Source organism: Lutra lutra, chromosome 7, assembly GCF_902655055.1.
Source record: "Lutra lutra chromosome 7, mLutLut1.2, whole genome shotgun sequence".
NCBI lineage: Eukaryota > Metazoa > Chordata > Mammalia > Carnivora > Mustelidae > Lutra > Lutra lutra.
In genome coordinates this window covers 83,392,299-83,408,231 of record NC_062284.1, presented here as the reverse complement: position 1 = coordinate 83,408,231, position 15,933 = coordinate 83,392,299, and the positions used below count along the sequence as shown (strand labels likewise).

Below are 15,933 nucleotides of genomic sequence, written 5' to 3'. Positions count from 1 at the left end.
AAGCTGCACTTCTTTTCCCCCCGAGTTGCAACCACTGTGATTTAACTCTGGGAAGAGAAAGTTTGTTTCAGAATGGCATGCAGAACCGTGGGGAGATCCAACATCTCCTCTGGGAACAAAAGTGATGTTGTTCTCCAGTAGCTAAGTGAGTCACCAGCATGCTTTCGACGGGTCAGGGTGTCAAGCCCAGAAAAGATGCCACGCTCTGCAGCCATGAGACTTGGGAGCTGGCCTGGAAGGGCAGAGCTCGGGTCCCAGGCCAGCACAGCCTGGCGAGAAAACAAGATCTTTACCTTTTCCTGAGCTCCCTCACGCGCGATCCTAGAAGTGTAAGGTCACTTTGAAATGTCCTCATCATACACAGACAAGCTCACACCAATTAAGGTGATGTGTGCCTACATCTTGAATGCCAGAAGAGAGCTCTGGAAAATACAGATTCCCTCCTGTGGCTGTTCCGGACGGTCTTGCTTATCATAGCTGGGGATAAAAGTAACATTTAAAAATAGCCTTCTGGGCGCCTGGGTGGCTCAGTGGGTTAAGCTGCTGCCTTTGGCTCAGGTCATGATCTCAGGGTCCTGGGATCGAGTCCCACATCGGGCTCTCTGCTCAGCAGGGAGCCTGCTTCCCTCTCTCTCTCTCTCTCTCTCTGCCTGCCTCTCTGTCTACTTGTGATCTCTCTCTGTCAAATAAATAAATAAAATCTTTAAAAAAAAATAAAAAAAAAATAAAAATAGCCTTCTTTCTGCAGCAGAAACATAGTCCTGCCCCGGGGTGGTGTTTTTGAGGTGCAGGAAGCACTCCGGGTTGGACGAGGCAGTGTCTGGAATAGCATCAGCTTGTTTTTAGGGTGGATGAGTCATCTTCATTCAGGAGTGGCAAAGAGAATTTCTATTTCGTTTCAAAATAACGGTAACATAGCTAAGGGAAATAATTTTGCATATGTATTTTTTTGGTATAAAAGCTGGGTTTATGCATAAATGGTGATCTCTTTGGGTTATGAAAAGACTAGTTTTTTTAGGCTGCTTTCTGACTGCTAGACTTGACTCATACGTGCGCACATGGGTATTAGCGGGGGCAAGCAAGGGTTGGGTCATCGTGAACTAGTCTGGATCACTGGTACAGGAGAGATGCATTTAATATTCAGTCCATCAGTGATAACTGTGGTGCATTATCTGCTGGATTTATCTTTGCTTATACTGTATGAATATGGAAAGGAATTAAATGTGTGTTTACAGTTTGATAAACATTCAACATAAATTATACATTTTAATTTCATTTATTAGTTGGGGACCGCGGAAAGCAGGAATTTCCCTGCATACAAACTGCCATTCAGATGGAAGGATTAGCAGCTTCCTGAAAAGTTACACTAAGTGTTGAGAATGAAATTCATCTGTGTCTCAAGTGTGTCACTGAGTGGTTGGTTTGTGGTTACATGGTTCATGGTCAGAGTTTTAGAAAGACCAAGGTAGAGTGCAGCTCACTCTCCTGACTTCAGAGTTTGTATTTTATACTTCCGGAAGATCCAGCATTGCCACCAAGAGTAAATCTAATGCTAATCAACGTCGTACAGTGGACAACTTGAATGTTGCGGTTGTCGCACACGTTCGCAAGCTCTGCGGATGTCTACAAGATCTTGGTCTGATCTTGGAGCATTAGCACGCAGAGCAGTCTCCATGATATTATCTTACCCTATGACGACTCCAAAAAATCACCGAGATTAATGGTGATAACATAATTCCAGAAAGTTGCCACTCTCTATGTAGAAATATATTGGCAATAAAAACCAGTCACTGTGTGCCTTTCCCCAGTAGGGGATCTCTCACTTTTCTTTGATTTTTAAAGGCTTCAGATCAATAACTGGAGTGACATTATTAACAGCTCCCTCAACACCGTGGCCAGCGCTAATATTAAATCCATTACACCTTCTGTTTGACATTTGCAGTACAGCAGAAAGTGCTGTAGATACAGTCACATTGTCTGGGGACTGAGGTTGGATGTGGGGTTAGTAAGATGGTTTCCCTTGCCTGACTTCTAAATTCAGTTCATTGATAGGAAGCTTGAACCAATAAAAAAAAAAAAATCAAAGAATGTCCCCCACCCCGTCAACCCTACACTAGATTGTAAATAATTCACCCTTAAAGGTACAAGTGTATCTTAGATCAGCAGTTCTTGAAACAAAATAATGATCTGATCCTCAGATAAGTTTTTACATTCTTTATTGTTATTCCTAAACATGTATGCGTCTAATTATATCACTTATTGTGGAACTGTCTAATGAATTCAGAGGAAATGCGTTCCTGTAGAATTGAGGGCTGATCAAATTTACCACGGCACAGACGCGAAAAGAGAAAATGCAGATTATTTCCATTCAGGCAAGGAATCAACTGCTTCAATGTTGCTTGTCTTTAAAATATTCAGGACATAGAGTGGGCATAATAGCATAAAGATCATACTGTACAACGATTATCTTAACCCCCTGTAACAGGGTAGGTCTGTCTGATACTTTAGATGAAGCACGATAACCTCTATTTTAGGCCATCAATGGTTAACCATGCTGCTGTAGTTATTCCTGACCAAAAGTCCTGTCTCATACGTTTTGCTAAATTGTCTAAATCCTGGTGCGGTATCGATTTCTCTCTCTATGAGCTCCTACCCATCCCATAAGCTGCAAGAAACTCTTGTCCTGGCTGAGTTCCCTCTGAAGCAGGACCCAGGTATAGCACTCCCGCCAGTGCTCCTACAGTGGGGACTTGATTGTTAGCTCGTGGGAAACAAACCTCCCGGAGACATAAAGAACGTTTTATGTTAAAGTGACAAACATGACAGGGAAAGTTGCTGTGAGGTTAAGTGGAAAAGCAGATTACCAGAAGCCTCTAGGTTATGATCTTATTTCAGAAAGACAGACGATGACCCCCCCCCAATACTACATCCATATAGATGTGTATATATATATGTATATATATATACATACACACACAGAAAATCTGGAAGGATAGGCATAGAGTATATGCATATGAACAGTGGTCATTTGTGGGTAGTGGGATGTGTGATGGTCCTTATTTATTTTCTGCATTCTCTAAAGTTTCACAATAAGAATGAATTAATTTCAGAATTAGGGGGAAAAAAAAGGAGTAAAGCCCAATTCTATGACCTAACCTAGGGAATATAAGGAGATTTTTAAAGTTCCTCCAGGATTTCTTGAAAGAGCTACTTTTTTATTTATTAAGCATTTAAAGGTGCAGCTCTGAAATTTATTAAGAGAAGAGTATAGCACTCATAATCCCCAGATTTAAGAATAATGAAAAGACACATGCAAATCTAGAGGGGGAAAAGAAGGGACCACCCAGACTTCCCATTCCAGAGGCTCTGTGCTCTCTCAGGTGTGAGAAGCTGCAGGGCAGCCCAATCTCTTTCAAAATGTTTAGACCTCCGTAGACACTCTAGAACTTTGTAACTATATAAACAAGGTAGCCCACGTATTTTTCTTCTGCCTGCTATAAGATTTCTCTAAAAGAAATACCTGTATTGACTAAACTATAAGTAACTATGCATACATGTAAAAGATTTATTTGGGTTTCCAACAGTCAAGAAATGCCCCCTCCTGCCCCCCGCCCCCGGCCCCATTATCTTGAGACTGGTTCAAGACAAGACAATCACAGGGCTGGCAGTTCAGAGAAAGAGAATTCCTATTATGGCACAGTATCTCTGCCTCTTAGGCTGGTTTAGTCACTTATTTCCTTTTATTCTAATGCCAAATGTTATTTAGATTTCAGTCACTTAGTAATGCTACGCTGAACACATCAGGGCTTCTGGAAAAGTCCATACCTTCATTTTCATAATCACCACATACTGATATCCCCTTTCCAACAAAATTACACTACTATTTAAAAAAGAATCTGTGTTTCGGGGCGCCTGGGTGGCTCAGTGGGTTAAGCCGCTGCCTTCGGCTCAGGTCATGATCTCAGGGTCCTGGGATCGAGCCCCGCATCGGGCTCTCTGCTCAGCAGGGAGCCTGCTTCCTCCTCTCTCTCTGCCTGCCTCTCTGCCTGCTTGTGATCTCTCTCTGTCAAATAAATAAACAAAATCTTAAAAAAAAAAAAAAAGAATCTGTGTTTCATCAGAGTTTAAAAGATTATGTTGCAATGAACAAGTCCTCAAAAATGTCCCCTCATATTATTATGAATTAGGAAATCCTGTTAAAATTCTTTCAGCCTTTAAGAAACATAAGCAGCTTTGGGATGTAGTGCCTGACATGGACTTTTGAAAGTAATTCCCTTGGAGCAGTGTTAGTTAAAGGTAGCGTCCTACCCTGCTTTTCAGTATTTAAGCAGTCAATCTAATTGCCCTTTAAGCCTAAGACCGAAAAGAACCAAGGCTACAGACATTAAGGCAAAGTAAGTTTCATATTTTGTAATGGTAAGAGCTATACTCTTCATCAAGGAAGAGAAACCTTTCTTATGCCACTGTTGCTAATGAGCCCCCGTGGTTAAGAAATGTAGGAAGCAGAATTTTCAATTTTACTAGTTAGGATGGTTCCAAGAAGGCTGGGAGAGCAGGGGAAGGAAGCCCAAGTAAATTGTCAGTCATACTTCAGTACACGACAGAGTAATGACAGAGTAACTTTAAAGAATATACGTCATTCTCCTCCTAACAGTGTGCGTAGAAATGTTTTATGCATCCTGGAGCCTCCTGGAAGGCATGGGATTGATCAGAGTTCTTATAATCAATCTTAAACCAGTCTGATTTTGACTCTAGCTTACGATATCCCAGCAGAACTGGTTTACAGGCAGTGAATTTTTTTTTTCTCCCGATCAAAGTCTTTTCCAAGTGACAAGTTACCCTTAACATGTGTTTGGGGAGCCATCAAGTTCAATATGAATCAACAGTGTGGTCTGGCCGCCAAGAGGACCTAATTCAAACTTGGGCTGTCTTAGCAGAAGTACAGTTACCTAAACTGAGAGAGGGGACGGTCCCTCTGCTTTGTACTAGTCAGAACACACCCAGAGGGCTGTACGGCGTTCTCAGAACCATACTCTTAGAGGGTCATGAACAAACTGAGGCATGGCCGGGGGTGGGTGACTAAGGTGGTGGGGGTCTCAGGAACATGCCAATGCATAATGTTTGTGGGATGAAGGGCTGTTTGACCTGGAATGGAGAAGGAAGGCAGGAGGGAAGGGAGAATTTGGTATATATCTGACTTCATGTATTTGAGAGGGTGGATGGAGAGGAACGAGTAGATATGAAATGAGATCCCCAAGGACAGACCTGGGATCAGTGGGGAGAAATTACGGCAAAGCTAGGTTTTGGCTCCATATTCAAAGAACTTTTCTCTCGGAGCTGTTCGCCAATGGGACAGGCAGCCTTGAGGTTTCTGAGTGTTCCACTGTGGTGGTTCCAGCCGAGCCTGGAAGGTTAGCTATTGGCTTTGACATAGAGGGATGGCTTCCCTGATCGAAGATTGGAGTTGTCTAGGCTTGATAGTGAGTCAGGGAAACAACGAGGGTTTTATAAACCTGAATTCTTATACATTGAGTGTTGAGGAGTATTAGCAATCCAGGTTTCCTAATTCATCACCAGAAGGAAAGAGTAAGAAACTATTTTGATGTGCTGTTTCTCAAGTCTGCCCAGATATGAATATTCAAAAGATGAAAATGCAGTTTCAGTGATCTCACAGACAAATCTATTTAGTGACATTGGTGAGCAATGGTAAAAGAAGATAGGACTTCCCTGGGAACACGATTATTTTCATTTTAAAATGGTTAAGAGTAGTCTTCAGTACTCTCTCTTCTAATGCCCGGTGCTCACTGGAGAAAGACACTCACCAATCCTGTAGAATAATGCCCTAGAAACTGCAGTTAACTTACACAAGGAAACATGCATTGGTTTTAGATGGAATTAAAATATTTCCAAAGAGCCAAATATGGTTTTTTTCCCCATCTGTGTGAGCAAACACACTGTGATTATTTTTAAGCAGGTTAAATTTAAGTATTTTCTTAGAATCCTTTTAATATTAATCTTAAGATGGGTTGTTTTCTACTTTTCTTTCTACAAAATGAGTTTGTGTTGCAAATCTGTTCTAAAACAACATATCAAGTAAAGTACAGGCATCTTTAAAGAGTGCAAAAATAATTTCCCAAGTAAGCAAATAAAACTTCGCACTTCAAATCAGGCCTTGATTCATTAAAAATCTTAAACTTCTCATGAGAAAAATTAACATTTAAACCACTGCTGCTTGGCCAAGCACTCCACCACACAAGAATATGAAATATCTCCTCTAAAAAAGTACAAAAAGGACAAAACCACAAATGTGGAACTTCAATTAATTTAAAGCCCCAATCAGCAAAGAATAAATCCTTCGCAGATCTAATTACCAGCGCTCTCGGAAGACCCAGGCCGACCAGCCAATCTTCCCCGTGTTTGAACAGCTTGATGAACTAGGGGACTGATGGATATCAAGTCATTTTGTTTAATTTATAAATGGATTTTCCCCTAATACTTAAATTATCATCAGTACAACACAATGAAAATGGGAACATTCTGAATGCAAAGTCTATAAGAGTCCTGGAAGGAATCCCAATGAGGAATGTCACCTCTGTTCATTCCTCTATACAATTGATCTAATTAAATACTGAGGGTAGAAAGGCAGTTTAAAATGTAGCCATTTCTGTTTTCTTTTTAGCCTTAATTTATCTGTTCACATCTTTCAAGTACCTTCTGATGCTTACCAAAAAAAAAAAAAAAAAAGAAAGAAACCAAGATTTCTGTAAGTCCCTAGTATTTTTAATTCTCTACAAGCTAATATTCAAGAAGAATTTATCATAGATTTTGGTGAGTAATAAATAAATGCACTACATTTAGCCACGGTAACAAGACAAGGAAGAGGGCTTTCCAAATCGAAACATTTTCCCTCTAGTAATCTGAAAGGGGAACTCAAAGAACTAGTGCCTTCTCTATGTATTGTTCAACTGAAATTAGATCTCTGGATTATACTTATTAAAATGTCTCCTTATTTTCAAATCCCTTCCTTATTTAATTACTGCATGGGACAGAAAGCTGCACGGAATTGTTAACTACCATTAGACCTATTTATAGTCTCTTCACACTGGTGACTTGAGTGCAAGCATTGGCAAAGGTCCTGCCCACCGTCCCCCACGTCGGGATCAATTCCCACCTGGCTCAGGGGTCTCCGACTGGGAGGAGGAAGATGCCGAGCTGGCTCCGTCCTCAGCCGTGCCCTGCGAGAGGAGACCCCGCCCGGGCGGGAGCTTCATGCCCAGCTGCTCTGCCATCTCCACGTGGTCCCCTGGGTGCACGTAGTCAAAGACGCTGCTGCCTGTCAGCTCCACCTAGAGGGGGAAGAGAAAGGGTGGGAGAGAAAGGCGTCAATGGCTTTTCTGCTCTCAAATTCAGCACCCCCGTGATTCAGATCTGGAGCGGAAAAGGAAACAGAAAGACGCTGACCCCAGAACCAATCCCAGTTCTGAGTCTCTGTCCTTAAATGCTGAGGATTCTTCAAGTTGAAAGAGAAAGGTTTTGGGTTTTTTTTTTTTTTTTTTTTTTTGGATACGTATTTATTTAGCAATTGTTTAGCCCAGTTTTTTTTGTTTTGTTTTGTTTTGTTTTCCCTCGTACACCGTTTACATAAAGTCAAAACATCCTGTGGACTGTGGAGGACCCTGCCTGGCGCAGAGCTGTTTTATCCAGGCATCATCAAATACTTGCATGTTTCGTGTCAACCGGATGATTGACTGAATTCTACGGTTTTCTTCTTGAGAAGTTGGGGGCTTTGTATAGAAACAGCCGGAGATAGCGGATGAGTATTTTCCTTAGAACATACCGAATTCCAAGATGTGTATTTATACATATCAGCTGATTTCTATGTAAATTTAGATGAAAGAGTGGCTGCTTACAAATATATGCAAAGGCATAATGTTTTCATTAAATATTACTCATTAGCACGGTAATCATATGGAGAATTTTCCATGCAAGAGAGGTCAGCTGGGGTCTGAACCAGCCATTTTTTTTTCTGCTAGTATCAGCTTGTTTTGCCCTGAATCTAATAAGAGACATGGTACAAATCTCCTTGAGGGCCTTAAGAAAAGGTTTTATTTTGTATACTCTTAGCATCAGGTAGATTCTAAAGGTAGAGAGTGAATATCAACTATCAGAAGAGGGTCAGCCTGCCAGGGAGGGATGGCCTGTTTCCCTGCTGTCAGGCCTGGCCCCTGTCTCGGCTGCCTGCTGTCTAACGGATTGGCCTGATCCCTGTGATCTGATGGTATAATTCTTCCCTTCTAAAATAATGCTGGGTTCAATGTATTATGACCGGGACAGATAGGTCAACAAGAGAACAAGAAAAAGCTCTTTCTGGGGTCCCTGATGGGTGGGGGTTTCATGGTCTCAGGCCAGATCTGATGTCCCCCGTGCCAGAAGTTCAGAAGATCCTAAGTTTCTTGCTGGATATTTACCCAGAACTCCTTCCTACCCTCCCAGCCCTTTCCTGCGTCATGTGCGGCATCCCTCCAAATTCCACCTGAGAGCCTGTGGTCTTTTTCTTCCAAGAAGGAAGCTTGGCAGTGGGCGAACTGTCACAGAGAGCGAAATACCCAGAGCAATTATTAGCCCCCGAACTCCAAGTCCCAGTAAAATGATCACATCTACTTCCAGACACCATTTGATTAAAATCGTAACGGGCTACACATCTTCAACATCTATCAATTAACAGGAGGAGACCCAGAAAAATGGGAGGCTAAATTCAGTTTGGTTAATAGCTATTCCTGAAAATGGCTCGCATAACTTTTACCGAAAATGAGGTGCTTTCTCTTTGCTATTAAATTACACTCTCCTACCATATTACCCAACTCCTGACTCTATCATTTTACAATAACTATTTCCTCCATTTGATATTGTTACAGAGCGTAAATCAGGATTCATAAGTGATCAGTTCCTACCCTCTGGGAGGGAGGGATTACATGGAAATAATCCCTTTAATGTGCGCCTTGCCTCTAAGCATTTCACACAGCAATAAATGGGTAAACTGACTTTGAGCAATTAAGAAATTAAATGAAACTAATAAAATGTGTGTTTTAATATTTCTTGATGGTTATTTTGTTTGGGGATTAGCGAAGATGAGGAAGTCACTGGCATTTTGCAGGGAGTCCAATGGTAGCACTTTAATATTGCTGTCACTTCTCAAACACTGAGTCTTCCTTTAATACTGCAGTGTGCCTTTTGGCACAGACCACAGATTGTGATAAGATGACAACACAGGTGGGAGATTAATAGATTTTTTAGGGGTGCCGGCTACTGAATATTCATGGAAGCTGGTCCTAACGGCGGTGAAGAGGAGTAGACCGCTGTCTCCACAGCCTGCTTGGCTCGGTGATGCAGGCATTTCCTTTCCATAATATAACAGCCCAAATATAGCACGTTGAGAGCAAGACTGAGGCGCGACATGCCGCATCACATTCCCCCAGTGCCCTCCAGGGGTCTGCCACCAGGTACTCCAGAGTCTAACCCTGGACAAAAAGGCTGGCACTGGGAGTCTGATTCCACCCCAGTCTCTCTGTGTGTGCTCTACTCAAGGTCACACAGCACAGGAGAAGGCACAAACTACCTGGGGTCATAACTTGACTAGGAGATCAGAATCCCTTCCTCCTCTGCTGTGTGACATTGGACCTGTCCCTTAGGCTCTCCTTGGGCAGCAGTTTCCTTTTTGGAACTGGCACTGGCAGTTCTGCTGGCTGCTCTGTGGGACTTGGGGGGACACCACTCACACTGTATGCTACATTGAGGGGGGCACCCCCTGGAGCATCCCTCCATGGCAATGGTGTAAGGCAGTGGCCCTGAGAGCTGAGCTGAAAACAAGACTTCTCTATCTGCCTCAAAGCCTGATTTTGAAAATCTAGTGAAACCATGCTGAGGAAATCACTTTTAAAGACAAAAGCAACATAATGCCTGCTGCCTCCGCCAAACAGCGTTTGGTGGGTGACAATGGGTGACACCAGGACACCTGGGTGGTTCAAATGGTTAAGCGTCTGCTTTCAGCTCGGGTTGTGATGATCTCAGGGTCCTGGGATCAAGTCCTCCATTGGGCTCAGCGGGGAGTCTGCTTCTCCCTCTCCCTGCTGCTCCCCCTGCCTGTACCCACTTTCTCTCTCTGTGTCAAATAAATACATAAAAATCTTAAAGAAAAAAAAAAAAAAAAAAGAATGGCTGACGCCCAGACACGTGCACTCTTATGTAACTACGGTGAGGAGATCTTATGGTTTGGGTGGTGGCTTTGGGACCTGGCTTTACTCAGAGGGTGCAGCAGGCGTGATGCATGCTTTGAAACCCAACTACATGAGTAATGCTCTGGGGAGCTACCCACTGCTGTGTAGGAGTACTTCCATACTTTTTTGGAATTAATTCTCATACCACTCTTTTCAAGTGTTCTGATGTCCTGTTTTACAGAAGAACTTGAATACTAGAAGAGGCTAACAGTAGAGGTAGAGTTTGGTTCCAAGCCTGCCTTGTCATCCTACCACTTCTCGGAGAGTGCATCTGCAGTTGGGGAGGCCGAGCGGGTGGGGACCTCTGAGCTCCACCCTGGAGCTCCACTTCCGTTCAGGAGCACTGGGGTGGAAGGAAGCTGGGGGAGGCAGACAGCCTGCCCAATGCCAGGCCTGAGGATGCTTGGCCTTCAGACTCTCAGGCCAAAAAAGGGCACAAAAGCAGGTATACTAAAGGGAGGTAGACCTAGGGATGGACAAAAGTGTCTTGAGCCTGGAGTCCTCCTCCTCCTCTTCCTCACTTCTCACATCTGTCTAGTACTTTTCATGTTCCTCACACTGCTTTTCGCTTTACTTTCTTAGATTTTAGAGCTGGGAGAGACCCTGGCTAGAACTCACCTGTCACTAAATTCTGCACCTCAAAGTACACTGCAGGAACCCAGAATGGGGATCTTTCACTTGGTGAACACACATGACTTCATGCTACCTTGAAACAGGAAAAATAAATAGAGCTCCAATCCAATGCTACTACAGTTAATTACATATCCTCAACTCCTCAGTGACCAAGTCTTCCAAAATATCCCTGCTAAGAACTATGACTAGTGTGTCCTACACAGCAGGTCTGTCACAAACATTTGCCGAATAAATAAGAGAAAGATATTTAGGCCTGAAAATTTTTGCTTTATCTGTGCTTGATTTAGACAAGTTCAGGTTGGTTCTTTTATATCATTCACGACATTATTATTATAACAGTCTTTGACCTATAAAATGAGTCACAATAGAGCACCATGATATATTTATTTCCAGTAAATATTTGTCCAATGCATGGAGACCTTGACCACCTTCTATAAAAGCCAACTGAGTTTAACTGTGGACAGGATTATAAAACTGCTGGGAAAGAACAGGTTTCAAGGCACTCTTTCACACAGCCAATTTCCGTAACCCTCTCTCTTCAATCTATGGCAGAACTGGTGGCTGGTTGGTTACCCAAATGTTCACAGAATTTCACAAAATAGTTTCCTAACCATTCCTTCAAATTGATGGTAGAGCTTCAGAGAAATTTCATTTTATATTGATTAGGATTTATGTAATAGAAAGTGTAGCCTTTCTCCACTTAACATTGTGTTCTTCTGATGGGTGGAAGTGGATGCTAAGGCAATATGAGACCTTCTTCATTTTCTGGTAAGTCCAATCACCTATGTAGTGCTAAAAAAAAAAACAAAACCCAGCCATGTTGTGTTTATTTAACTCAAGAAACAGACCCATGGGACTCTCTAACCTAAGGAGGGACACTTGCTCACTGGGTCCCCTCTAATCTCCCTGACACATAGAGAAACTGCTCTCTCACATTGCTTAGATATTGGAAAACTGAGAATGTACGAGGGGCAGGAGCCAGGCGATGAGTAATGAGCAGTCATATCCAGAAAGAGCACTTGGTCTAAATTCCTTTCTCCCTGAGTTTCCCCATTCAAGCTTACCTGCCATAGATTCCCCCAGAACAGAGTGTAACTAGGAGTGCCATCTGCACAGTCAAGCTAAACCATGGCTTTCCTCAATGTTAATTCACATTCTGTTAGCTTGCATGCAATTTGCACACTAGACACAGTTGATTTGGTAACTCTGAAGTTTCCCAGAAAAAAAAAAAAGTAAATATATTATACAGTGTTTGAGTTGACTTTTCCATGTAGGGTCACTGTACCCTGCTGGTAGATAGGATGGGGGACTAATTTGTCTTTTCATACATCAAGCAAGCATGTCAATAGCCTTTGCTTGGCCCCCTGGGGTTAGCAAATACTTTTTAACTACAGCGGTGTACTAACAGTGTAACTCATTGCATCCAGGGTTCCTTTGGTTGAGATAGTTTCGTATAAATGAAGAACAGGAGGAGTGTTGCCAGTCCTCTCCACATTGGAACAACTTGAGAAAGACACTTTTACGAAGAAAGATCATAAAACCTATTTCTTTCTTCCTTTTAAAAATATTTCCATTTTAGGAATGAGACCTTGTTCATTTTTATCACACAAAAAATATTCAAAACTGCCATTTAAGGTACAATTTCCTAAGCCTTTTATAGCATTTTCTTTGTCCTTTCTTTCTTTTTCTTTTCTTCTTTCTTTCTTTCTTTCTTTTTTTTTTTTTAAGTTTTTGAGGGCATTGAGATTGCCGGGAAGACTAGGAGGCACTGTGGGTTCGGTCCTTTCCCAGAGTCCTTTGCAGCTGGGCCCTAATCCTAGAGGCGATGCCAGCCATATTGTAATAGAAGGTCAGACCCGAGAGAGGACAATGTTAGTGGCAAGTGGTTTTGCAAACGAACTCCCAGGTTAGGCTTTCAGATCCACTGTAAGACCCTGGTTAGAAAACCCTGACCCAGGATAAGGAGGAAATTCTATCTCAGCAGGGCAGGTTAGGATTTGTAGTTTTTTGGGGGTCACATTTATATTATTGAGGGATAATAAAGTGATAAAAGAATAAAATATAATAAGATGTGATAGCTTGATTAGCATAGGTTTTCTTTGGATTTACTGGTATCTTAATGCCATCTTCATAACTTCCTACGTATTGCAGAACTCTACTGAATATTTATGAACTGTTTTGACAGAAACTTGATGTTCTTTACTGCTCTGTCTCATTCTATGTATTTGCTGACTTATCTGAAGAAAAACGCATAAAAGCATTGGGTCTGTTACAGAAATACATGTATAAATTAGTAGAACAAGAAGAAAGAAAGGTTCTATATCAAAACGATGAGGCAGAATGAAAAATCCTTTCAATGTCATCAAATAAGAAAATGAATCCAACTCTCTTCTTACAGATATGTTAACAGAACCTTCCCTTAGAAGAATTTGAGCTAAAAGATACCATATCGTGTGTTTATTTTATCTTCAGAAATAAACATTTTAACTCCTTTGGGAATCAGTGAGGCCAAGTACTTTTCCCTTGGTGTTTTTTGGTATACTTTTCTAGAACCCTTGGAGTGCCAGGCTTGAGAATATGCAACCACAGTATCCAAAGAGAATACTGTATAACCAGTTCTGAACTTTGATTAAGAAGTGCCAGAAGATAATTCCAGTGGATTTCCTAGTTCTCAGAGAAGAGAAATGGGACACAAGAGGAAATAAAGAACAGATTGCAGGTACTGCCTTGAATTTAGGCACAGTTGTGTGGAACAGTATGCTGTTTTTATGACTATCATTCCCAACCGCTGAATTGATCAAGGACACTGATCATTAAATATTCAGAAGTGTTAGATGGGTCATTACTCAGACTACAATTGAGCATATTTGAGTACTTCTAGATCTGGTATAAAACAGATCCAGACTTTGAAGTCTACCCCATTTTTTTTCCCTAAGAAATAAGTTATATGCTGTATTTTATTTTTTCTTGTGGTCCTAGGGTTCTAGTATTTCTCCATCACCCCATATTATGAAGGCAGGGATTTTAGAATAGTTTTGATATGTCAATATCCTTTTCCTTTCATTAGGAGACACTGGTTGAAAGAAGAACCCAGAGAATGCCGTAGTACTGAAGGGATATTATGTCACGGGAACGAGCCCAGGGATTTGTGCAAGTGACTAAATCAAGAAATTTTAAAACCTTGCTTTACAAGGTTCCTATAGTTTTAAAGTGTCTGTGGGGCAAGAAGGGACAACTTTTTAGTATTTATCACAGTGCTGAGAAGGGAAAAAAAAGGATGCAATTGGAGATTACATCATAGTCAAAAGTGAAATGATGCTGAAAAAGGATTAATGATCTTAAAAAGAAATTGACGTCAATCTCCCTTCTCTGAAGATCAAACAAAAGTAAGATGTCACTTTCAAAGCTCCTTCATTACCTTGGTAGTAAGGAACCCAATCAACATAAAACATTTGCTATTGGCATAGTTAATCCATTATCCTCAAATTTTACATGGTTCAATATTTGTCATTTAAATCTAGATACACACGGAGCTGCATGTTATGCATAGCCACACTGCAGTATCAATATGTCTTCATTTTTGTTTCATTGTTTTTGTTATTCTTACTGTGAATTCTGTCCTTCTTCTTTGGTCATGTGAATAAGAAAAAAAGTAGAAAATGCTTAGAAGATTGAAATCAAAATTTTGCCCTGATTCGAAACAGTCCTTTTATTTTCAAGAAAGGTAAATGGAGAAGGACAACAGTAGTCATTACGGAGTTGGCTTTTCCATTTGTGTTTTGAAAGTTAACACAGGATTATTTTATTCTAGTCATAGAAAATCAATGTGACTGACTAAAACTCTGGATATGTTTCATGCACACAATAATAGAGTTAGTCATACCTGACTGTTTTTAAAGGGGTTACTTTACGAGGGAAGCCCTCACCAGGAGCTAAGTCCCAATGTTTAAGTGATGCTGTTGGGAAAAGAACAAGAATGACAAAAAAAAAAAAAAAAAAATAGCAAAACCAGAAAGGTTTAAGAGAATTTGTCTGTATATCTCAAAAGATCGTCATGTGTAGGAGAAAGAAAAACAAAAGGAGGGGCTTGTTCAACTGACATCTTGGTTTCTTTGATTTAGGTCATGCCATAGCTTCTGTCTTTGAAACAATTGGCTCTCCTCCTCCACGTCACTGTGAGGGGTCTTGAAAAATCTCATCCAAGAAAATGACAAGGTATACAAAAATATTTTAGCCATTGCAGAAAATGGGTGTCAAGTTAACCTGGAGTTCATAACCCAATGAGGAGAATAAGAAGGAATAAAATCCTCTGTGCGGTGATCAGTTACTCACCCTTCCGGAACATTTCCTGGTGACATATTTCAGTGCATCTTGGGAACTTCCTGAAAGCCATGTGGGCACGTGGTCTTGTGTATCATTTATTCCTAGTGAATTACCTTAAGAAAAAGGCCTGCCATACTTCTATTTTATTTTGGCTATTGTAAGTACTGACTGTGATAGTGTTTGAGGTTATTTTCTATGAAATGAGTCAATACCTTGAGCAGTCTCTAGGTGCTATTTTAAAGGAATAAGTTAAATTCACAACTGTTTAATAACTGACTGTGAGTTAGTCTTGTTAGAATAGGGAATGTAAATAGAACTGGCAAGAAGAGAAAATGAGTCATTCCACGGGCTAAAAGCAGTGCTGTGTTTCTTAAGATATTCGAGGGTGGGAGTTTGATGGTGGGGGGGAATAAAACTTTTTGGGAATCTGATAAATTCTATTCTTCTGTGTCACCAAAAGGATGCTGTGACAACACACAGAACTTAGCATTTTATTGTAGGGGTTTCATACACCCCTGGAGTTTATCCATGAATAGTCCCTAGCTGGGCAGTCCAATATGGTAGCTATATGGGGCTAGTCTGAATTAGAGCATGGTCTAAGGGTAAAATGACACTAGGTTTCATTCAGGCTCAGTGTGAAAAATTAATGGAATACAATAATATAAATATTTTAGATAGATTAAATACAGTAATTATTAAAATC

The 15,933-nt window shown here is 41.1% G+C and overlaps 1 protein-coding gene across 2 annotated transcripts in view; it reads right to left on the bottom strand.

The window, feature by feature from the left end:
- NPAS3 (neuronal PAS domain protein 3) overlaps positions 1–15,933 on the bottom strand; it is an 866,185-nt gene that overhangs the window by 126,433 nt on the left and 723,819 nt on the right. For both annotated transcript variants that reach the window (XM_047738684.1, XM_047738685.1), the window contains exon 5: positions 7,172–7,346. In XM_047738684.1, the coding sequence (XP_047594640.1) occupies positions 7,172–7,346 (175 nt within the window). The remainder of the gene's footprint in view (positions 1–7,171; positions 7,347–15,933) is intronic.